The sequence below is a fragment of the Leopardus geoffroyi genome, chromosome B4 (assembly GCF_018350155.1).
Source record: "Leopardus geoffroyi isolate Oge1 chromosome B4, O.geoffroyi_Oge1_pat1.0, whole genome shotgun sequence".
NCBI lineage: Eukaryota > Metazoa > Chordata > Mammalia > Carnivora > Felidae > Leopardus > Leopardus geoffroyi.
This window is the reverse complement of record NC_059341.1, coordinates 134700117-134723918: the sequence shown is the minus strand read 5'-3', so window position 1 is coordinate 134723918 and position 23802 is coordinate 134700117. Positions and strand designations below refer to the sequence as shown.

The window sequence follows — 23802 nt, the reverse complement described above, 5'->3', positions numbered from 1 at the left end:
GCAGGGGCTCTCTTTGCCTGTTGTGGGCAGTGTCTGGTCCCTGGCCTGAATGTGGTTCATTTCAACTAAGTGTTCTCTGGTCTGCTTGCAAAGAGACCTGTTGCTCCCACCTTTGGAACCAAGGCCTTGCAAAACTCCCGGGCTGGGAAATGTGTTGGCAGGGGTTCAGGCTGGTCTTCTAGGATGGGAGTGGGACCCAATGACCCGGGACTGAGGAAAGTGTGACTGGGAAGAGCAGTTCCACTGGAGTGGAAAAGGGGGGATTGGTGTAAGCAGTTTAGGTAGCAAGTGCTGACACTGCTGGTTCTCACTAGTGGCCCTGTGCTTATGCTGAGGGGTCAGGGAGGGAAATGGAGCCTGACAGTTCCTTTGTTCTTAGAGGGATCTCTCCATGATTGCTGCTTCACTGGGATACACTCTGAGGTGAACTAACCCTCTACAGTCTGTGCCTCAGGTGCTCTTCAAATAGCGGTTTCCACACTGTTTGTCCACAGGCTGTTTGCTCTGCCTTTTCTCCAAGAACGGCCTCAATGTCCTTTGAGCTCTCTCAGAGCCAAGCATGCTGACCTTTCAAACTTCAGGCTTTAAGCCCTGCTGGTTGCAAGAACTCACAAAATTTGTGCCCTGTCACTTTCCAAGCCAATTGCTATGGGGATCTGTTATCCCTGAGTGCTCTCCTGTGTGCTAGTTTGTTCTAGCCCTTCCCTGGGATCGTGGCTCCATCCCCACCGCAGGGGCTGCATTCTGTTTCTCTCCCAAGTGGTGTCTCTGCACTTCCTACCTTCTTCGATGTGGCCTCTTCCCCACCTTTAGTTGTAGAGTTTGTTCTGCCAGTCTTCAGATCAATTTCTGGGGTATATAGGATGGTTTGACAGTTATCTAGTTGTATTTGTGGGATGAAGAGAGCCTAGGGATTCTCCTATTCCACTGCCATCTTCCCTTCCTATGTGCTTTGTTTTTAAATTATAGCCATTTTACCAGGTATGAAGTGGTATCTCATTTTGGTTTTGATTTGCATTTCCCCAATAGCTGATGATATTAAGCATCTCTTTATGTCCTTATTGGCCATTTGTATATCTTTTTTGGAGAAATGCCCATTTAAGTCCTCTGCCTATTTTTTAACTGGGTTATCTTTTTGTTTTTGAGTTGCAAGAGCTCTTTACATATTCTGGATACTGGACCTTTATCAGATATATGGATTGCAAACATTTTCTCCTATTCTATAGGTTGTCTTTTCACTTTTTTGATAATGTCCTTTGATTGATGCATAGAAGTTTATAATTTTGATGAAGTCCAATTTATTTCTCTTGTGTTGCTTACTTTGGTGTCATATCTAAGAATTCATTGCCGAATTCAAGGTCATAAATGTTTGTTTCTGCTAAGAATTTTATAGTTGTAGCTCTTAAGTTTAGGTCTTTGATCCATTTGGAGTTAATTTTTTTTTTTTTTTTTTTTTTTTTTTTTAAAGGCTTTTAACGTTTATTTTATTTTTGGGACAGAGAGAGACAGAGCATGAACGGGGGAGGGGCAGAGAGAGAGGGAGATACAGAATCGGAAACAGGCTCCAGGCTCCGAGCCATCAGCCCAGAGCCCGACGCGGGGCTCGAACTCACGGGCCGCGAGATCGTGACCTGGCTGAAGTCGGACGCTCAACCGACTGCGCCACCCAGGCGCCCCTGGAGTTAATTTTTGTATATGGTGTGAGGTAGGGATCCTACATCATTCTCTTGCATGTGGATATCCATTTGTTCCAGCATACCTGAATTATTTTTTATTAAATATATGGTTAAAGCATTATTTTAAAAGAAAAAGAATGATTCTGATAAAGAGGATGAAAATCCAATTACGAACCTGGGTGACTGCCAAACCATTCTTGGTTTGAATTAGCACTGGCTTTGAAATCTGTGGAATCAGGAAATGATAGAACCTGAACCTTAGCAGCTAGCAAAAATGGACTGGAAGAGAAGTGCACATCAATGGCAGTTCTGCTAAAAACTCAGTGTTTTTTTTTGTTTGTTTGTTTGTTTGCTGCTTTGTATCAGCTGAAAGCAAGCTCAGAATCTCCTTCACAAGAATTCCACCTTTGGCCAATAGGTGGTGCTCCGACCAAAGGAACCCAAGCCACTTTATTTTTTGATAAATCAGCTTGTGAGAGACATTCACTACAACTAATTCAGGTAGGGCAAACTGATGAGGCAGGACAAAAGATAGTGAAAGGGGTTATTCAGTGAAGGAAATGAGCCATTTTTCAGATTTAGATGCAGCAACCTGATGAATTCTTTTTAAAAATGAATCCTGAGAATTTTAGATCAAGGAGCAGTATCCTTGGCTGTAAACACTGCTGAGGAGAGGGAAATGTTAGGGCTTACTGTGGATCACATGACAATCCCTAGTTTACTAGAATGGATTAAGGGATGTGTCCAACATAGAAGGGATATTGCCCTGACTCTCCCTTGTTATATATATGGTCAGTACCTCCTGAAGCTGCATCAGATAGTCAGTGCTATCTGATGAAGGAAATGAACACCTTTATGGGATGCCCCTTACTTGGTTATGACTGACACTGTAATAAGGGATTTCATATATGACTTTGTTGTTGGACCCCAGGAGGATATAAAAAGACAGTTTCAGATCTTTAATCTCAACTTCCTCCTATGGATAATAAAAAGATAAGAATGAATTGAGGACTTTACAAGGGAAATAAAATCCAGTAAGAGGACATGCAAAAGAATAAAAAGTTGAACCATTGTCTTTTTGTTGTTGAGTTATAAGAGTTCTTTATATATTCTGGATATTAGAGTCTTATCAGATACAGATTTGCCAATATTTCTCCTGTTCATAAGTTATCTTTTTATTATTTTCATGATGTCCTTTGATGCACAAAGTTTTTAATTTTGATGAAGCCCAATTTGTTAATTTTTTTGTTGTTGTTACTACTGCTTTTGGTGTCATATTTAAGAATCCATTGCCAAATCCAGGGTCATGAAGATTTACCCATATGATTCTCTTAAGAAACACATACAAAAATAAACTAAAAAATGGGCAAGGTCTGAAATGTAAGAGCTAAAATTATAAAACTCATAGAGAAATACATAGGGGAAAAGTTTCATGATGTTGGATTTGGCAATAATTTTTTGGATAGGACACCAAAAGTATAGGCAACACAAGAAAAAAAGAGATAAATGTTGTATGATTCTACTTATATGAGGCACTCAGAATAGACAAGTTCATAGTAGGGTAGAGCTTATCAGGGGATGGTGAAAGGGGAAATGGGGAGTTATTGAAAAGGGAAACTCTAATGGTTAGAATTTCTATCTGGGATGATGAAAAAGTTCTGGAAACAGATAATGATGCTGGTTGTACAACAATGTGAATGTACTCAATGCCACTGAGTTGTACACTTAAAAATGGCTAAAATAGTAAATTTTATGTCATATAAATTTTACAACAAAAATAGCAAATCAAAAAAAAATAAGAGAGGGGGCAATAATTCAGATCCTAAAATAATTCAGTTTTTTATGATTAATTAAAAATGATATATGGCACAAAAACAGACACTTAGATCAAAGGAACAGAACAGAAAACCCAGAAATGGATCCACAAACGGCCGACTAATCTTTGACAAAGCAGGAAAGAATATCCAATGGAATAAATGGTGCAAATGGTGCTGGGAAAACTGGACAGTGACATGCAGAAGAATGAACCTGGACCACTTTCTTACACCATACACAAAAATAAACTCAAAATGGATGAAAGACCTAAATGTAAGACAGGAAGCCATCAAAGTCCTAGAGGAGAAAGCAGGCAAAAACCTCTTTGACCTTGGCCACAGCAACTTCTTACTCAACACATCTCTGGCTGCAAGGAAACAAAAGCAAAAATGAACTATTGGGACCTCATCAAAATAAAAATCTTCTGCACAGCAAAGGAAACAATCAGCAAAACTAAAAGGCAACTGATGGAACGGGAGAAGATATTTGCAAATGACATATCAGATAAAGGGTTAGTATCCAAAATCTATAAGGAACTTATCAAACTCAACACCCAAAACCCAAATAATCCAGTGAAGACATGGGCAAAAGACATGAAAAGACACTTCTCCAAAGAAGACATCCAGATGGCCAACCGACACATGTAAAAATGCTCAACATCACTCATCATCAGGGAAATACAAATCAAAACCACAATGAGATACCACCTCTCACCTGTCAGAATGGCTAACATTAACAACTCAGGCAACAACATTGTTCATTGTTGCACTATATGCTAACTAACTTGGATGTAAATTAAAAAATAAATAAATAAAAAAAGATATAAAAAGGAGGGGCGTCTGGGTGGCTTGGTCAGTTAAGTGTCCAACTTTTGGTTTCAGCTCAGGTCATGATCTCATGGTTTGTGAGTTCAAGCCCCACACTGGGCTTTGCATTGACAATGTGGAGCCTGCTTGGGATTCTCTCTCTCCCTTACTCTCTGCTTCTCCCCCACTCACTCTCTCTCTCTCAAAAATAAATAAACTTAAAAAAATTTTTTTTAATGATATAAAAAGGAGGAAATTGAGGAGTGTCAAACTTTGATAATTTTAAAGTTAGGCAAAGAGAATTGGCAAACTGCCTTCCTCAAACTCTTCAGGGTATAAAAATTCCAAGGCAGATATACTCAATTTATCTGAGTTTAGAGGAACTTAGAAAGAAAAAGATTCCAATGAGCCGCTATCATCAGATGTCAAGATATGGGCTCTTAATGTAAAAATAATGGAAAGAGAATATTGACATGAAGACCAGGGTCATCTCTGGCAGGGAACTCAAGACATTTTACAAATGTGTGAGTGACTGGCTGGATGTGGAGAAGAAACTCTTTTGGATCTACTGAATTTAGGAACATAGCATGCAGTACTGCCTAGGGCTGCAAATGAACCCCTTTAGGGATGACAAAATTAATTCAAGGGAACATGGGGATGATACTGTGAAAAGGTTAAAAATTAAAGTGTAGTAAGACATTGGAATGTAAATAAAAAGGATACTGTGATGTCTCCCTTACCTGGATGTATAATTGATATGAATATAATGTTTGAATAAAAATTCCTCCCCCTACTGGGTAATAAGAAGAAAGGAATAATTTCCATCCTCCCTTCATCCAGTACTCATCGGACTTGCAACATGGGAGCCTTTAGAATTAACCTAACTCAACTAGTAACTTGGAAACATTATTAGATACCTGGAAGGCACTAAGAAATTACTATTCTAAATAAGGAAATGTCAAGATGCAAGTATATTAGTGTCCATAAACTCACTGCAACAGCCCAGTGTGGCCAGTGAGGCCAACTGATGAATCAGGTCACTGTCAGCAGACTATAGGGGACTCAATAAAACCATATCCTGAAGAGCCTTAGCTGTCTCCAGTACAGTCCTGACTATTCAACTCATGTAAGATAAAGGTGACTGGTATTCTCTATTGATTTGACTAATGCAGTCTTCTCATTGTCAGTCACCAGCAAGAGCCTACAACAACTTGTATTCATGCAGAATGGTTCCCAATAGACAGTATTACCTCAAAAATATTAGAACTCCTCTGAGTATTGTCACAATCTGATGAAGCAGGACCTAGATCTAACATAGCTGGACAATACAAATAATTATCATCTGAAACCATGGGTCAAGTTAAAAGCGACTTTACTAAGGTCATAAATCATATGACTGACTGGGGATGACTGATTAACCTTGCTAGAAATCCAGGGCCCTACACAGACTACGAAATTTTGGGAGATGACATGGGTTGGAGCAATCCGTGACACACCACAGGACACTAGGAATAAACTGTTATCACTCCCTGACCCTCAGGTTAAAGAGGCTCAATAACAGCTAACTGTACATATTTGGCTTTTAGAGAAACTATACTTCACTTAGGGATTTTCTTGGCCCCAATTCATAAAATCACAGCGAAAAAGGCCTTATTTGATTAGGGGCCTCAACAAAAAGAAGCCTTCTTAGAACTGCAGAAGGCTGTGGCTTAAGCTATTATGTTAGGATCACACGATCTTAATGCTGAAATGATATTAAAAGTGTCAGCCATCCATACTCATCCCAACTGGAATTTCTAGCAAAAGGCATACTTACAACTCCAAGATAGCCTCTGGGCTTTGGGGCTAAGACATTGTTAGATGCTGCTTTCCACTCTATGTCTTTTGAAAGATAGCTGCTGACTTATTGTGGGGCATTTACTGAGGTAGCCCCAATAACTAAAAGACTTATAAGAGCAAATTAAGATCTGAAATATGTATGTCATTGGTGATGTCAGAAAAGCAAAATTTAAGTAAGAGGGGTGATACCCAAAGAAGTTCCATCATAAAACGAAAATGCACTATATAGAGCATGCTACCAGAGGATGGGACAGACTCGTATTTACAAGTCTTTTTTCCTTGGTTCTTTTCGTTCAACCAACTGCCCAAGGATGCCAGGCAATTGGTCTGGTTCATAGATGGTAGCTCCAGAATTGAGAGTAATTCTGTATGGAAAGCAGGTGCTCTGAGTGCAGAAGAACGTAGAATCCTTTTGGAAGGGGCGCCTGGGTGGCTCAGTCAGTTAAGCGGCTGACTCTTGATTTCCTCTCAGGTCAAGATCTTACAGTCGCGAGATCAAGCCCCACATCAGGCTCTGTGCTGGACATGGAACCTGCTTAAGATTCTCTCTCCCTCAAAAAAAAAAAAAAAAATCCTTATGGAAGAATGTAATACAATTTTGTCCACTGAGCTGCATTATATGCTCTGTTCTTACCTGTGACAAAAGAACTAGATGCAAATAGAAGCCTTACTATTTGGATAATACTGATCCTAGGCTATTTCCAATCAACTTTCAATTGGTCTAACAAGTGGGTCATAAATAACTGGATAGTAAAAGATCCCCACATGTGGGGCCAGTGCTCTTTGGAAATCTCTATGGAAAGTCTGAGGCCAAATCAAAGCAGGCCATATGATGCTTACTAAAGAAACCCGATGCCAGGGTTGGAAGGTAAATGGAATCAACAAGTTGATGGCCTAATTCATTCTCTTGAAATGGCAATGAAGGTCCATGAAATGAATGGACATGGAGGGACTCAAGCCAGGCAGCAATGTACTAAACAAAGACATAGACCACTGGCCCCCACTGAAGCTCAAATTGTTAATAAAAATTGCTTTGGTTGCCAATAGTTTAGACCCATTTTTCTGTATGTATCCAATTTGTCCTTCTATTATTGGGAATGGACTAACCAGAAAATTCTTCTTCAGTGGTAAAGATGTGGGTTAAAATGAATGACAAATGAAAGAAAGGCCAGATTGTCACTGAGGGGAAGGGAGCCAAAAAATGAGTTCCACAAAAAGGAAAATCTAACATAATTTTGGTGCCTAAGGAGATGCTTAAAGGAAGAGAATAATATTTTCTCTTAGCTTTGACCCAGAAGCCCCTTGGGGCAAAGGACTCTGTCTGATGAAGTCTCCTCTTCTGAGAGAGAGTTGAACAATAGCTAACCTAACAAATACACTTCCCTGAGTGACATACGTCCTCAAAATAGATCAAGAGATGGGAGCTCTTTCTAGGACTGTATGCAACAATGCAAATGTTTTTGATTCTCATTTCACAGGATGGATCTACTACAGAGGAGCTATGTTGGAAAGCAACATGTAGAAAATATTTAGCTAGTTGAATATGAAATATATTAAAAATCTAAATGAACATTACATAGCCATTAATCATGATGATGGTTTAAAAAAGGTACCAGAATATGGTGGTAGAATGTTATCTACTGCATATCCCACCTGTCAAAATAATATTATGTGTAAGAATAGCTATTTGCCCTGTTACTGTAGGTGAATAGGCATGAGGAGGAAGAACAATTGGGACACATGGATCACTGATAAAGGATAAGAACTAGGTATAACTTGGTGGGTCCACATTCCTGATATTTGTTTGGTTATGGGAAGTTCTGTGGAACACTCAAACCAAAGTCTACTTAGGAGTGACTACTACTCATATGATCTAAGTCTGGGGGAATTAACATTTTCAAGATATCAAACGTATTTCCTAACTGTACAAAAGCAGTCAGTACTCATGACAACATATCTGGTGTCAGACCATTTGAAATAAGAGAGCCTTCATGGAATTAGGAGCTGCTTAGGAGTTATTTGGTCAGGCAGATTTGTTTTTAATGAGGAAAGACATACTGCTGAGAAAGACCTACTAAGGTCTAAGGAGTAAGGACAAAAGTGGCGAGCCACTTGAAAAGATAACACGATGCTGACAAAATGGATTTTATAATTAGATCACACACTAAAACAACTCGCCCAAATCAACTCAGCAAAGGGAACAAGACTGCGTGTTAAAACACAAGCTGGATTATTAGATACCTTAATTCAAATGGAGTCCAAGGTATCCCAAGCACAGTGGCTAGGCATTCTCACAGCAGAAACCTAGGTGATGCACAAATACGGGCCACTTATGGGCCCTACAGTCTTAAGAAAGTTTTGTTTTCTGGGGCGCCTGGGTGGCTCAGTCGGTTAAGCGTCCGACTTCAGCTCAGGTCATGATCTCGCGGTCCGTGAGTTCGAGCCCCGCGTCGGGCTCTGTGTTTACAGCTTAGAGCCTGGAGCCTGTTTCAGATTCTGTGTCTCCCTCGCTCTGACCCTCCCCCGTTCATGCTCTGTCTCTCTCTGTCTCAAAAATAAATAAACGTTAAAGAAAAAAAAAAAGTTTCGCTTTCTACTGTAAGTTTTAACTAGAGGATGCAAACTATTCAGGTGCTCTTTAACAGCTTCAGCCCTTTGACTGGATGCTAACCATCCTTTCCCTACAGCACAGTTTGTGAGCACTGAACAAATTTTATTTTATTAAAAATTTTTTTTTTTTAATTTTTAAGTAATCTTTACAACATGAAGCTTGAACTCATGACCCCGAGACCAAGTCACATGTTCTAATGACGGAACCAGTCAGGCACCCCAATACTGGATAACTTTTAAACAGGACTAGAGTGCTTCCTGTAGTAGATTAATAGGTTCTGTTGCTGGTTTCTTCCAACTGGGAACCAATATCTGTCAAACAACCTAACCTGAGGGAAGGAATTTAGCTATGTTCTCAAGATATTCTGAATCCTGAAAAAACAGAGATATGGCCTCTGATCTATAGTCCTATGAGAAATAATATATGGCTATAATAAAAGGTAGATTGTGTTGGGAGGGACAAAATAATTATACCATGATTTTCTGATTTATAATGTAACTACAGTGGTGCTGCTATATGGTATTACATGGAAGCATAAGTAAAATTAACATTGTAAATACTAACAAACTTAGCATAATACTGATATTAATGATAAAATATAGTGGGAGATTGAATTAAAGCTATCTCAGTACATTATACCTATGTAGAAGAACTGGTCTGAGAAATATTCAGAGTTGATTAATGATAGATTAATAATTCAGCAGATTTATTAAGAAGCAGACACTTACAGAGGTGCCTGGGTGACTCACCCAGTTAAGCATACGGCTTCAGCTCAGTTCATGATCTCATGGTTTATGGGTTCAAGCCCCGTGTTGGGCTCTGTGCTGATAGCTCAGAGCCATTCTGTGTCTCCCTCTTTCTCTCTGCCCCTCCCCTCCTTGTGCTCCATCTCTCAAAAGTAAATGTAAACAAAACAAAACAACCCAGACACTTAAAGATCCAAACAACAAAATAATTATATAGTTAGAAAAACGTGGAAAAGTATAAATGGATGGTTCCACTATCTGTTTAAATCCATACTAACCCCACACTGGATGTTGTAAATGTTTAGATTCTGCATGTACATTTTGATGATCTATCTGATTATAGGATATTATAAGGCAAGTAAATGATATCACACTAAGGATTATTGTTTTATTAGAAAAAAGGCTTGATAGTGGGTCATGGGAGTGGACTGCTCTGTGAGAGCTATTTCCTGGAATTAGCTTGAGCTGTTTTGCTAAATTCCTGAATGACATTGACTTTGGTCAAGGCATAGCATGAAGCATAGATGAAGCATACAAGTGTCGTGAAGGCAATAAAGACAAGAAAAGACATTCAACATCACTAACCATTAGAAAAATGCAAATCAAAACCACAGTCAGATATCCTTTCACACCCACAAGGACGTCTATCATCAAAAAACAGAAAACGAGTGTTTGAATGGATATGGAAAAATAGGAACTCTTGTCCAGTGTCAGTGGGAATGTAAAACGGCACAGGTGCTATGAAAAACAGTATGGTCGTTCCTCAAAATATTGAACACAGAATTACCATTTGATCTAGTAATTCTACTTCTGGGCATATATCCAAAAGAAATGAAAACAGGGGTTTGAAAAGTAGAATGTGCATTGCAGAATTATTCACACTAGCCTAAAGACAGAAACAACACAATCAGCAAAACTAAAAGGCAACCGACAGAATGGGAGAAGATATTTGCAAATGACATATCACATAAAGGGTTAGAAACCAAAATCTATAAAGAACGTATCAAATTCAACACCCAAAAAACAAATAATCCAGTAAAGAAATGAGCAAAGACATGAATATTCACTTCTCCGGAGAAGTGTCTTTCCTTATAAGGAAAGAAGACATCCAGATGGCCAACCGACACATGAAAAAATGCTCAACATCACTCATCATCAGGGAAATACAAATCAAAACCACAATGAGATACCACCTTACACCTGTCAGAATGGCTAACACTCACAATTCGGGCAACAACAGATGTTGGCGAGGATGCGGAGAAAGAGGATCTCTTTTGCATTGTTGGTGGGAATGCAAGCTGGCGCATTCACTCTGGAAAACAGTATGGAGGTTCCTCAAAAAATTAAAAATACAACTACCCTATGACCCAGCAATTGCACTACTAGGTATTTATCCAAGGGATATAGGTATGCTGTTTTGGAGGGACACATGCACCCCCATGGTTAGAGCAGCAATCAACAATAGCCAAAGTATGGAAAGAGCCCACATGCCCATCGATGGATGAATGGATAAAGAAGATGTGGTATACACACACACACACACACACACACACACACACACACACACACACACACACAATGGAGTATTACTCGGCAATCAAAAAGAATGAAATCTTGCCATTTGCAACTATGTGGATGGAACTGGAGGGTATTACGCTAAGTGAAATTAGTCAGTCAGAGAAAGACAAAAATCATGACTTCACTCATATGAGGACTTTAAGAGACAAAACAGATGAACATAAGGGAAGGGAAACAAAAATAATATAAAAACAGGGAGGAGGCCAAAGCATAAGAGACTCATAAATATGGAGAACAAACTGAGGGTTACTGGAGGGGTTGTGGGAGGGGGATGGGCTAAATGGGTAAGAGGCATTAAGGAATCTACTCTTGGAATCATTGTTGCACTATACGCTAACTAATTTGGATGTAAATTAAAAAAAATAAAATTAAAAAAATTAACGAAAAAAAAACAACCCAATGTCCATCAATAGATGAATAGATAAATAAAATGTTGCATATACATAAAATGGTCTATTACTCAGCCTTAAAAAGAAGGTAAATTCTGTTATATACCAGAGCATGGTTGAATCCTGGAGACATTTTGCTAAGTGAAATAAGTCAAAAACAAAAGAACAAATATTGTTATGACTCACTTATATGAGGTACCTAAAGTAGTCAAATTATAGAAACAGGAAATAAAATGGTAGTCACCAAGGGTTAGAGGGAAGGAGAAACGGGCAGTTATTGTCTAATGAGTATAGAGTTTCAGCAGGGGATCATGAAATAGTTCTTGAGATATACAGTGGTGGTGGTTGTACAACAATGTGAATGTATTTAATGCCACTGAACTATATACTTAAAAATGGGTAAATTGGCAAATTTTATGCTGTATATATTTCACCACAATTAATGAAAAGTGTTGCAAGGAATTTTGGGGCAGTTTGTATCGGTTTCTCAATATGGTAACAGTGAGATTAATGGTTTGTACTGGTCTAGGAGCTCTGCTGTTACATAGCAGGAATATGCCAGTATGAGCAAAACCCAAAAATCCCTAGGTGAGATTCCATTTTGGGCTCCTTGGTCCCAAGATATTCTGTGTGTGTACATCTGTGGTTCCTTATCCACAGATGAGAAAATGTGGTTCCTTATCCACAGGAGAGAAAATGCATCCCACCTGGCCCTTGCTGACATAGGACAAGATCCTGCACTTGGCTTCTCTGGATCCTTTTTGTGGGACAGCCATTGACTGTGACAGGTATTCTTACTTTAATGCTGTTGCTGTACTGTACCCCTTTCCTATAATAAGTTACAGACTTATAAGTACTGTCATTCTGGGTCCTGAGTCTTCTTTATCAATCAAACTGTGTTTAACTGCCACTGTTATTGCAGTTATCATAAGGAAAGGGAATACCACTGATTAATTTATGTTGTCCCACAGAGAAACAACTAAGATCATGGATAAAAGATGCAAGGCAGCTTTATTTTGCCTTGCAAGGTATTGAGCAAGTTTCTAGACATGTTCACTAAACTAAAGCAGAAGGTAGATGTTCACCTACTATGAAATTCCTTCCTCCGGTACACAACCTCAAGGTACCCACTGAACCCTAGGAACTTAGATTTTTTAATTTGGAGAAAACTTTTTCAATAGGAACCATACCTGTGATGTCAGCTTCCCAGCAATCTGCATTCGCTCAATTTCTGCAGGAGATTTGATCAGTCGGAGGCGCTGTACCAGCTGCTGGACAGCCCGGACCTTATTCTTGCTCCTGGCTTTGACCTCAGTCAGATGCTGCATGTAGTCAGAGTGAAGCTGTGCGTGAGAGGGCCTCATCCAGTCATACCAGACCATATTTGTCTCATCTTAAAATGAGCAGCAAGAAAATAAATTTTAAAATAAAACTAACAGCAACAAGAAATACCAACTGCTATAATGACTTGAACAAGAGTCAAAACCATAAAACCTGTGGTGTGGAATTCTGAAGTGAGCAAAAACTCTCTCAGGACTGAAGCAACTGAAAGGTTAGATCATCTATCACTGGAAAGGCTATTCCCTGAGAATGGCAAGATATTCTGACACCGAATATCCAGCTTCTCTGCCCCTAAACTTCAGTGTTCTTTATATAGATGATAGATGGGACTAAAGCTCTTCTCAAGCTTTGATTTTATTATTTACTAATCATTAAAGAACAACTATAAAAGTGTTCTCCACACTACAATTGAGCTAGATGCCCTGCTGAATTACTGAACATGAACGGACAGAAAAAAGTACTCAGATCATGACGTGGTTAAGTGTTCCCTTTCTAGGGCGCCTGGGTGGCTCAGTCGGTTAAGGGTCCGACTTTGGCTCGGGTCATGATCTCACGGTTTGTGAGTCTGGGCCCCGCATCAGGCTCTGTGCTATGTTAGCGAATGAGGTTCTTATTGCATTTAGGAGCAAATATTTATGGCTATAGAAACACTATAGTTGATGATATGTGCTAGCCCACACTTACCCAGGGCTTTTCCTTTCTCATCTGCCATGTATTCTCACTAGAAGACCACAGCTCTCCTTTTAACTTTAGAGACCCAAGGAAATAGTCTGTATGTGCCAAGATACATGATGAGAAGGCTCATCATGAAAATGTTTCCATTTAAACCAGGTCTCCATTCGTCCCTTTCTATTTTCCTGAGATGGCTTATTAGCAGCATTTCCAACAACTGAAGTCTGAATGTATGTTTTACGCAAAGTATTTGGTACAGAAAAGGGAAAAACCCTAAAAATTTTTATTGGCTATATATTAGTGATACAATCTCTTAAATATTTTCATTTTGAAATAAAAATGGTTTTTAATATATATTACATGTCAAATGCTAATCTTACTTTTAATAGAAATTTAATTGTAGTTTTTAAAAAGTAAAACAACCTCTACTACCTGTTTTCAGTGTATGAAATCATAGCCCAGTTTTTTTTTTGTTTTTAAATTTTTACATAAATACGATTTCATGAATCTTTTCCTTTGCCTGCTGCTTTTGTCTAGTAAACTACTAACATTAAGAATGGTGAATGAGGGGCGCTTGGGTGGCTCAGTTGGTTGAGTGTCTGACTTCAGCTCAGGTCATGATCTGAGCTGGTCAGGTTCATGGGTTCAAGCCCCGCATCAGGCTCTGTGCTGACAGCTCAGAGCCTAGAACTGCTTCAGATTCTGTGCCTTCCTCTCTCTCTCTGCCCCTCCCCCACTTGTTCTCTCTCTCTCTCTCTCTCTCTCTCTCTCTCTCTCTCTGTCAGAAATGAATAAACATTAAAAAACAAAAAGGATGGTGAATGAGAAGTACTTTCGAGAAATACATTTGGTGTAAGGTTTTAACAATACTGGGTTAATGAAATGTAGACTATTGAATAGGACAGCTAGCAACTAATTCAGAAAATCAAAAAGCTAAAAAGAAAATGATTCTGTATCCCACATTTATGACAACTTTGAAGATATGAAAAAGTTCCACTAGTTTAGCTGAGTAATTATCTCTGTAAAATAGAGAACACTTGTATAAAGCAATGAAACAATTCAAACATACTGGAACTTGCATATTCAACTGAGTATTTTCTTTCAAAGAAGGCTTTGTATGAAACAAGTCCAATAAATTCCATGATCATTGGAAACAATTTTGGAATTCTCTTTTAGAAACTGACTTCAGAAATGGTTTATAAACCATTATAAATTAGACTTTAGAAAATTAGAAAATTAGACTTTAATTTTACACCATATATTATTTTGTCTAAAATTAGTACTTTACAATTTGATTATCTATGTTATTTACCAATTTGGCTCTAAGTGACTTTTGGACACTTCAAAAAATAAAATGCTTCCTAGGCTGTAGATTTACAAGAATCATTAAAGACAGTTTATAATGTAGTGTAGATTCTAAAAAGTTCCAGAAAAAGAATCTCAAAATGTTATGAGTGATTATAATTTTACCAGAAGAAATGTAGAAAAAGTGACTATTTTGAGTGGCATGGACTCAACTCTGTACTATATGAATCTCCTGAGAATCTTGTTAAAAGGCAGATTCTTGATCTAACAGATATGGAAGGGGGGGGCTAAGATTTTACATTTCCACTATCTATTATGCTTTTGTAATTCTAGTATGTATCACCAGGTAATTGTGATGCTGGTGAAGCACTGCTCATTCTTTGAGAATACTGCTTCTTTCTGAAGAGTTGGCAGAAGTAATATGTAGTGGTCAAAGGTGGATGGATTGGTTGGTAATCTTGAAGAGTGATCCATGCCCATCCTCCACTTTAAAAGAAAATTCTCTCTGCGATTTCAAACTAGGACAGTTCACAGTCTCTATGAATGAATAATTTAACAAAGACTTAGCAAATGCGTAAATGAAATATTTAAAGTAGTCTTGTGGAAAAGATTTATGTTCCTTTCATGGTGCTCAAGGAAATGCTGCCATGATCATCATTTTAGAAAATTAAGAACTTTAGGGATGCCTGGGTGGCTCAGTCGGTTAAGTGTTTGGCTCTTGATCTCAGATCAGGTCATGATCTCACAGTTCCTGAGACCTTGAGCCTTGTGTCTGGCTCTGTGCTGATAGCACGGAGCCCGTTTGGGATTTTCTCTCTCTCTCTCTCTCTCTCTCTCTCTGTCCCTCCTGTGCTTGTGCACTCACTCTCTCCAAATAAATAAATAAATTTTTAAAAAAGAGAAAGAAAAAATTAACAACTTCGTCTAAATAGGCAAGGAAGGTCTTAATCCCAAATCTGGCCTGTGATTTGACCTCTGTTCCATTTATTACCTTTCAATTTTGGTACTAGATGTTGAAATTCTTCTAGTGTATAGGCTTCATCCACTCCTGTTAAAGCTATTGCTCCATCAGTGCCAGATCGTGGGCCATCCCAAAGTTCTCGACTAGGGTCTCTCCGAGGTACAAAAAGCATGGCCTTATGTGCTGGTAACTGCTTGCCAGGGAGGCTCTGAAGGACCAGAATGCTATCGGGCTCTTGGAATCCACACAGGTACAGGAAATTGTTGTCTTGGTGGAAAGTATAGGGGATATCATTGCTCATGTAGTATGTAGGGTTGGACAGCAGAACCACCGTCTGGTCTGTCCCACTCTGCCCTTGTGTTTCCTTGTGAATCAGAGACATTAGTTTGTGTCTGCGAAGTGCATATTCCACTTGAGATAGTCCTGGCGTCACCTCTCCTAGAAATGAGAAATAACAGTGATGCTTTGCATTTATATAGTGCCAAAGTACTTTTAAGGTAACAATATTAGATGGAAACACACAAGTTCATTTCTTCAATTTATGCCAGATCTATTCATAGCACATGGGGAACGAAGGAGATGGCACAGGTCCAAATTTTCTATTCCACTGTAAAAATTTTGGAAATGATAGTTAAACGTGGTCCTGCGTGAAAACCAGGATCATGACCCCTTAATATCTCTTGTAGCTCTTTCATTCTTTTACTCATTTGATCAAATATTTACTAAACATTATCATGTGGAAGGCATTGCTAGGCATATATAATAAGGTTGACTTGAAGTATCAACATGAAAGGCGAGGAGAAGGATCACATTATCCGTGTATGACTTTCCTGAAAGAATGTAAACTCCATGAGGACATAGATTTTTGTCTGTTTGTTCAGTGTTATATTCCTGGAGCCTAGAATAACAACTGGAATATAGCAGGCACTTGATAAATTATTTGTTAAATGATGTATAATTTTTAACATAATAAGGCCAATCTCCTTCTGAATTTCCAAAGCATAATAATACCCTTCTAATAGGTCTTTTTGTATTAATAGTAGAGCTGGGTACATATAATCTCCTTAAGGGTTCCCTCCCTGAGGGAAAATCTTTGTATTTTCCAATTGGGGTCATCTTTGTATTTTTAAAAAACTTTAATAATATTATATACTCCTTAGGGCTGTCAGGAGAAGTAAACTTGATAAAGCATGTGGTTCTTAAGGATTGAAGACTCCCTAGGGAATCTTTAAAAAGCTGTGGATTCACTGTTTACTGCACCTAGGCACACACAAACTTTTGACATACAATTTCAAGAATATCTGATTCCCCTAAGCCCTCCCACAAAACTTGTATTAAGAACCTGTGTTATGAAATGTTATGTGTTAGTTCTCAATATTAGCACCCAGCAGACTGTCTGGCTTCTAGCCCAGTGGTGACTGGGTGAATGCTTCCCTTCTGAAATGGCATGATTTCCTGCTCTTGCTTTAGGTTCCAAAGTAAAAGAACTATGAAAACACTCATCAAAGCTGGATCCCTCAGCCTACACTTAGCATTAATAATAGTAAAACAACACCTGATGCTTACTGAATACTTTTTATGTGTCTGGTACTATCCTAATTATTTACAGTTATCAACTCATTTAATCTTTACATTGATTCCATGATGTGGAGTACTATTATTATTCCCTGTAGTATCGAGGCTTCATATGCAAGTATGAAAAGATAGCCATGAAATACTGCTGTATGAAAAAATTACAGAACAAGATGGATAACATGATCCCATTTATGTTAAAAAAGAATAAAAAGAAAAAAAGAAGAGAGAAAAAATTTAGTAAAGAATCTCAATTTTTATAGTAGTAATCTATGGGGATTGAGTTAAGACTAAAGTTTTCTTTTTAACATGCTTTTTAATATTACTTGAATTTTGTTTCAATGAGTATATACTTTTATAATAAAAATTCCAAATAAAGAGAAAAAGAGAATAAAAGAGAGAAATCATGGACAGTCCATTCCATACTCATGACCTACAATGGCTCTTTATTGTCCATTACATCAAATTCAAACTCAAGTAGATTTTAATGCTTTCTACCAGAGGATTCCAATTTATCTTTATATTTATTTATAAACATAAATATCTTTATATTTATTTATTTATTTTAAAAAAAAAATTTTTTTTTTTCAACGTTTATTTATTTTTGGGACAGAGAGAGACAGAGCATGAACGGGGGAGGGGCAGAGAGAGAGGGAGACACAGAATCGGAAACAGGCTCCAGGCTCTGAGCCATCAGCCCAGAGCCTGACGCGGGGCTCGAACTCTCGGACCGAGAGATCGTGACCTGGCTGAAGTCGGACGCTTAACCGACTGCGCCACCCAGGCGCCCCTATATTTATTTATTTAACTTAAAAAAAGCAGCTTTATTGAGATATTATTTACATACCATACAATCTACCCACTTAAAGTATACAAATCAGTGGTTTTTGGTATATTCACACAATTGTGCAAACATTACAAAAATCAGTTTTAGAGGGGCGCCTGGGTGGCTCAGTCAGTTGAACGTCCGACTTCAGCTCAGGTCATGATCTCACTCAGGTCCGTGAGTTTGAGCCCCGCATCGGGCTCTGTGCTGACAGCTCAGAGCCTGGAGCCTGCTTCGGATTCTGTGTCTCCCTCTCTCTCTGACCCTCCCCCGTTCATGCTCTGCCTCTGTCTCAAAAATAAATAAACATCGGGGCGCCTGGGTGGCGCAGTCGGTTAAGCGTCCGACTTCAGCTAGGTCACGATCTCGCGGTCTGTGAGTTCGAGCCCCGCGTCAGGCTCTGGGCTGATGGCTCAGAGCCTGGAGCCTGTTTCCAATTCTGTGTCTCCCTCTCTCTCTGCCCCTCCCTCCCGTTCATGCTCTGTCTCTCTCTGTCCCAAAAATAAACAAACGTTGAAAAAAAAAAATTAAAAAAAATAAATAAATAAATACACATTAAAAAATTAAAACAAAAACAAAAGTCAGTTTTAGAGTATTTCATTACTCCCAAAAGAAACCTTTGCCCATTAGTAGTCACTCCCCATCTCCTCCCAATCTGCACCCCCAGCCCTTAGCAACCAGTAATCTATTTTCTGTCTTTATGGATTTGTCTCTTGTAGAGATTTAATATGATGAAATCACACAATATATGGTCTTTGGTGATTTGGCCAACTTTTTAAAATCATTTCTCCAATTATTCTGAAATTAATTCCTTCTTATGTCTTACATAGCTCTAATCTGTTCTTTCCCTAGTACCTTGCTTATGATGTATCCCTTTTCCAAAATTTCTTCTCCCTCCATAGCAATTCCACTCCCAAGATTTTGGGCTCAGTGCATGTTTGTTTTTAGACTCCTCTCATTCAAAAGGCTTTCCTGATTAGCCTAGATCACATTGATTTGTCCCTCTGAATTATTTAAGTTAACTGTTTCATTTTCTTATATATATACATCCTATAGTTGTGTATAAGTGTAATCACATCATACTGAACTCTCAATAGTTAAATATTTTCCCCCTTTTCCTTTGCTGTTTCACTCTTCACTCCCCTTTCCTTCTACCCACATCAATACCTCACCTACGTTGGTAATGTGGCACATATCCTTTCCTATTTTTCTCAATACTCATATACTTGCATTTAGGGTTTTTTGGTCACTAGTATTTTACAAAAATGGGATACTACACATTCTTCTGTATCTTGCTTTTTCTATCACAGCGATACCTTATAGAAATTCCTCCCACCAAGTCATCTTGCACAGCTTCAGTTCATTCTGCTTGACGTCTCCATAAATACTTTTTGGGTTGATACATCAAAACTTGTTGATCCATTTCCATACTGGTGGGCATTTATATTGTTTTCAGTTTTTGCTGTAATAATAACCATCTTTGTACTTATATCCTGCTACTTTTATGCCCTATGTACTGGTGCTTTTAGTTCTATTATAGTCCTAGGACAGACATTGCTGGATCAAAGACCTCTGAATTTTTTTAGTACTCATGTTCAGTACATGTAACTCAGTTGTTTATGATTACCTTGGAACCATCTAGTTGTTTTACCTATGTATAGTTTATCTCTCCAGCCAACTCTGTTGTTTGCATTCCATTAATATCAATTTTTATTTAACTCTTATTCATTTACAACAGAAAAAAATGTACACTTTTATTGATGAAGTTGGTAAGAAATAAAAGATAAGCAACAGAGTCAGTCCTAGAAGAGCTCACATGGCATTTCTTTTCTTTCTTTTTGTTTTTAAGTTTATTTATTTTGAGAGAGAGAGAAAGCATGATCTGGGGCGCAGAGAGAGAGAGAGAGAGGGAGAGAGAGAGAGAGAGAATCCCAAGCTGACAGCACAGAGCCCAACACAGGACTCAAACTCACAAACTGTGAGATCATCACAACCTGAGCTGAAATCAAGAGTCTGATGTTTACCCAGCTAAGTTACCCAGGTGCCCCTCATAGTGCATTTCTTTTTCCCCTGGATTAAGCTGGCTAAGAGTTCTCTAGGGCTTTTGGGCAGAATTCTGACCTTTGTGCCAGAACTATCTGACTGGTAATTACGTATGTTAAGTCTGCCACTGTTACCCAACATTGGAAATTTCCCAGTTTACCCAAGCAGTAGATACTCTTATAAAAGCAGAGGCTGATTATAATTGATAGATCATCCGACCTTTCCTTTTGTCTTCTCCTTTTTCCCTTTCCTCTTGGTTTGCTTTGCTTTTGGTTTCTTCACAGCTACAGTCCATGTAATAAAACTAAATTAAAAATCAATTCATTTTGTGGGCTTTTTTTTTTTTTAATTTGGAAAATAAGAAAATTCACAATTTTAACGACCTTAATATACGTGTTCTCTCTCATTCTCATTAATAACAAAGCACATATATAAATATATTGGAAAATAACTTCTAAAAAAAGATACAATTATTTGGAAATCAAAACGGGATTGGAAAACTATCTTTTACTCCCTTCAAGGCATTCATCTTCCTGAATCCAATTTCATACAAATGACTACATGAGAAACATTTAAAACACGGGCTACATTTTCCCAAGTTTATGAATCAACCACACTATGGAGTGACCATTAACTAAATGCTTCCACACTTTTGAAATCTCAAAGTAAAAAAGAACTCTTTGGTTGTGACAGAAAATTATCCAAGTAAAAAAGATATATTTTCTTATCATTCGAAGGAGGAAAAAAAGTGGGGAGGGGGGGTAATAAAGCAATGAACTTTAACCCTAGAGGTAAACCTGGCAGTTATTATGGCCTTTGATCATAGAATTAACCATTGTAATGGTCAATCTGGCCTGAATTTCATCTGATAAAACTGTCTGAATAGACACTCTGGTAACTTTGTCAAATTGTAACATAGCAAAGAACAAAGTTAGTACTTTATCACCTTGAGTCAATTAAGGATAGAGGGGCTATTCTAACAAGTTTATTTACCAATCAAATGCCTACAGGTCGTAATCTGGACTCTGCAAACAGCAAAGTCTCACAATCAGTTCAGAGACTCTGCAGCCAAGAAGAAAAGCTCTTCCAGGACATTTAGGATTGGACTTCTCACGAGAATAAGAAAAATGTTCTTCATATTTAATCAGCCAAGCAGAAACCCCTAAGAAGAAAGTTTTATAAAGACTGAAAATGGATGGGAAAATGCAGGTCTTTGTTACAATCTAGGTATGTATTTTAATTATTTCCTAAAAGTAACTAGATTAGTATTTTAACATGGTCTGATTTTGAAACTGCATCCTTAAAATGAATTGTTTAATATTAGGTAGTTTTTATTGTCTGCAAGAAAGTAGTTTATAAAATGATCTCTATGTAGGTGGAGAATGGGGGTTAAAAAAAAAAGGTAATGTTTTCTTTAAAGTAAAACACAGACCTCTCTGAAAAAATGAAATGACCAAATAAACAATAAAAAATACCCTAGATTTTATTTGCATATATTGAGCAACACAAGCCAGACAGAAAAGGTACGTACTGTATGATTCCAAGAATGGGCAAAACAATCCATGTTGATAGAAACCAGAGCAATGGTTAAGGATGGAAGTGGAAACAGACAAGAGGGGGTGTGAGAAAATTTCCTAGGGTGATTAAAACGTTCTATATCTTGACTGGAGTGTGTGGGTTATATTGGGGCCTACTGATCTGAAATGTTGGGGTCCGGGAGTGACCTGTCAAGAAAGAATTCTTGAGATGTCTTCAGTGCAAAAGGGTGGTTTTATTAAAGCACGGGGACAGAACCCATGGGCAGAAAGAGCTGCACTGGGGTTGTGATGAGAGGGGGCTAGGGGTAGTGTAAGTCTCTAAGAAATTTTGAAGCAAGGTTTCCAGGACCTTGAGGGGCTATTAGGAAAAGGTCATTTATTACTGTTTAGTAAAACCTCAGACATGAGATCCTTCAGATGTATAACAGTGGGCCATAGACTTAGAGAAGGATTGCTAAAACACATCTTGTAGGGCGGGGATGAGGGGTGGTGTGGAGATAAAGGATCCTGGAGGTTGGGCTAATGTCAAGCTAAGGTTGCCTTGTGCCTCTAGCAAAAATTTAACATTCCGGCAAGCTCCTCAAGGAAGGTCACTCTGCCTTCTCTCATGTACTTGTCAATGGACTATAAGTTGTAAGGAAGTTTAATTTTTTCTTTTGCCTTTGTTCTCCACATCATCTACTGAACTGTGGGGCGCCTGGATGGCACAGTCAGTTAAGCATCCGACCTCGGCTCATGAGGTCATGATCTCGCAGTCCGTGGGTTCGAGCCCTGAGTCGGGCCCTGTGGTGACAACTCAGAGCCTGGAGCCTGCTTCAGATTCTGTGTCTTCCTCTCTCTATGCCCCTCCCCCACTCACACTCTGCCTCTTTCTCTGTCTCTCAAAAATAAATACACACTAAAAAAAATTTTTAAAAACCTCACTGATGCGCATATCTAAGATCTGTGCAATTCATTATATGTAAATTTTACCACATTAAAAAAAAGTATACCACTCTCTAAACTTGAAATACCTTTTAGACTAAGACTTCCCTCAGTTGAATTTATTCTTATTAAAAATATCATGACAAAGATAGACTTTTCGGAAATTCCAGATAGTATTCTTTGGTACAAATGTTTTGTACTATTTTGTGGTTAAGTGTGGACTCAACAGTCAGAGTTTTATGAACTGGAATCCTGGCTTAACAACTTACTGAGTGACTTGGGGAGAGCTACCAAACTGCTTTATGACTCAGTTTTCTCATTTGTCAAATGGAGATAATAAAAGCAACTACTTCTCAAAGTTGTCAGGAGGATTAAATAATAAAATACTCAGAATGGTAAGCACTATATAAATATTAGTTACAATTATTACCATAAAGAATTTACACTTAAAGATGTTGTCATCCTGGTAATCCAAAGCCAAGTAGGACCTTGGAAGAGTAAAATTTACACAGACAACTATTATCTCTATCAAAGTAATTTTTAGATTGAAGCCCTGAAAGTCTTTGGCTTTCTCACACAATTAAGAATGAGTCTCCGGGAGCCGGGGTGGCTGAGTTGGTTAAGTGTCCGACTCTTGATCTTGGCTAAGGTCATGATCTCTCAGTTCATGGGAGCCTTTTTGGGATTCTCTCTCTCCCTCTCTCTCTACCCCTCACCTGCTCTATCTCAAAATAAATAAATGAAAACTTAAAAAAAAAAAAAAAAAAAGAATGAGTCTTATCATTCACAAGTGATTCAGAAGCTTTTTATTATTCAATTCTTTAGAAAATTCCTGATTCTTGTCTAGGGCAGATTCTTGCTAATCTTTACTTCAGAGAATTTCTCGATATGAATGAGAAATATGCACAAAGGTTAAAGAGAAACAGAAAAGTCATTTATTCTTAATGTACCAGTATTTAAGCTGCAGGAACATTATTATAATTCAAATTTTTTTTTCTCCCAGCATTAAAAAACAGAAATACTCTATAATTCTGTACTAGATGGCTGTTTATGGAATTTCTATGAGCTAGCTATCTGTATAATGGTACTTTGGAATGAATAATCAACATATACATATAGGTTAAATATATAGGTTTATTCACCTGTAAATTTATATATGT

General features: G+C 38.2%; 1 protein-coding gene across 6 annotated transcripts in view; it reads right to left on the bottom strand.

The window, feature by feature from the left end:
- XPNPEP3 (X-prolyl aminopeptidase 3) overlaps positions 1-23802 on the bottom strand; it is a 77336-nt gene that overhangs the window by 32129 nt on the left and 21405 nt on the right. For all 6 annotated transcript variants that reach the window (XM_045465945.1, XM_045465947.1, XM_045465948.1 and 3 more), the window contains exons 3-4: positions 15770-16177; positions 12651-12853 (exon numbers count right to left, since the gene is read on the bottom strand). In XM_045465945.1, the coding sequence (XP_045321901.1) occupies positions 12651-12853; positions 15770-16177 (611 nt within the window). The remainder of the gene's footprint in view (positions 1-12650; positions 12854-15769; positions 16178-23802) is intronic.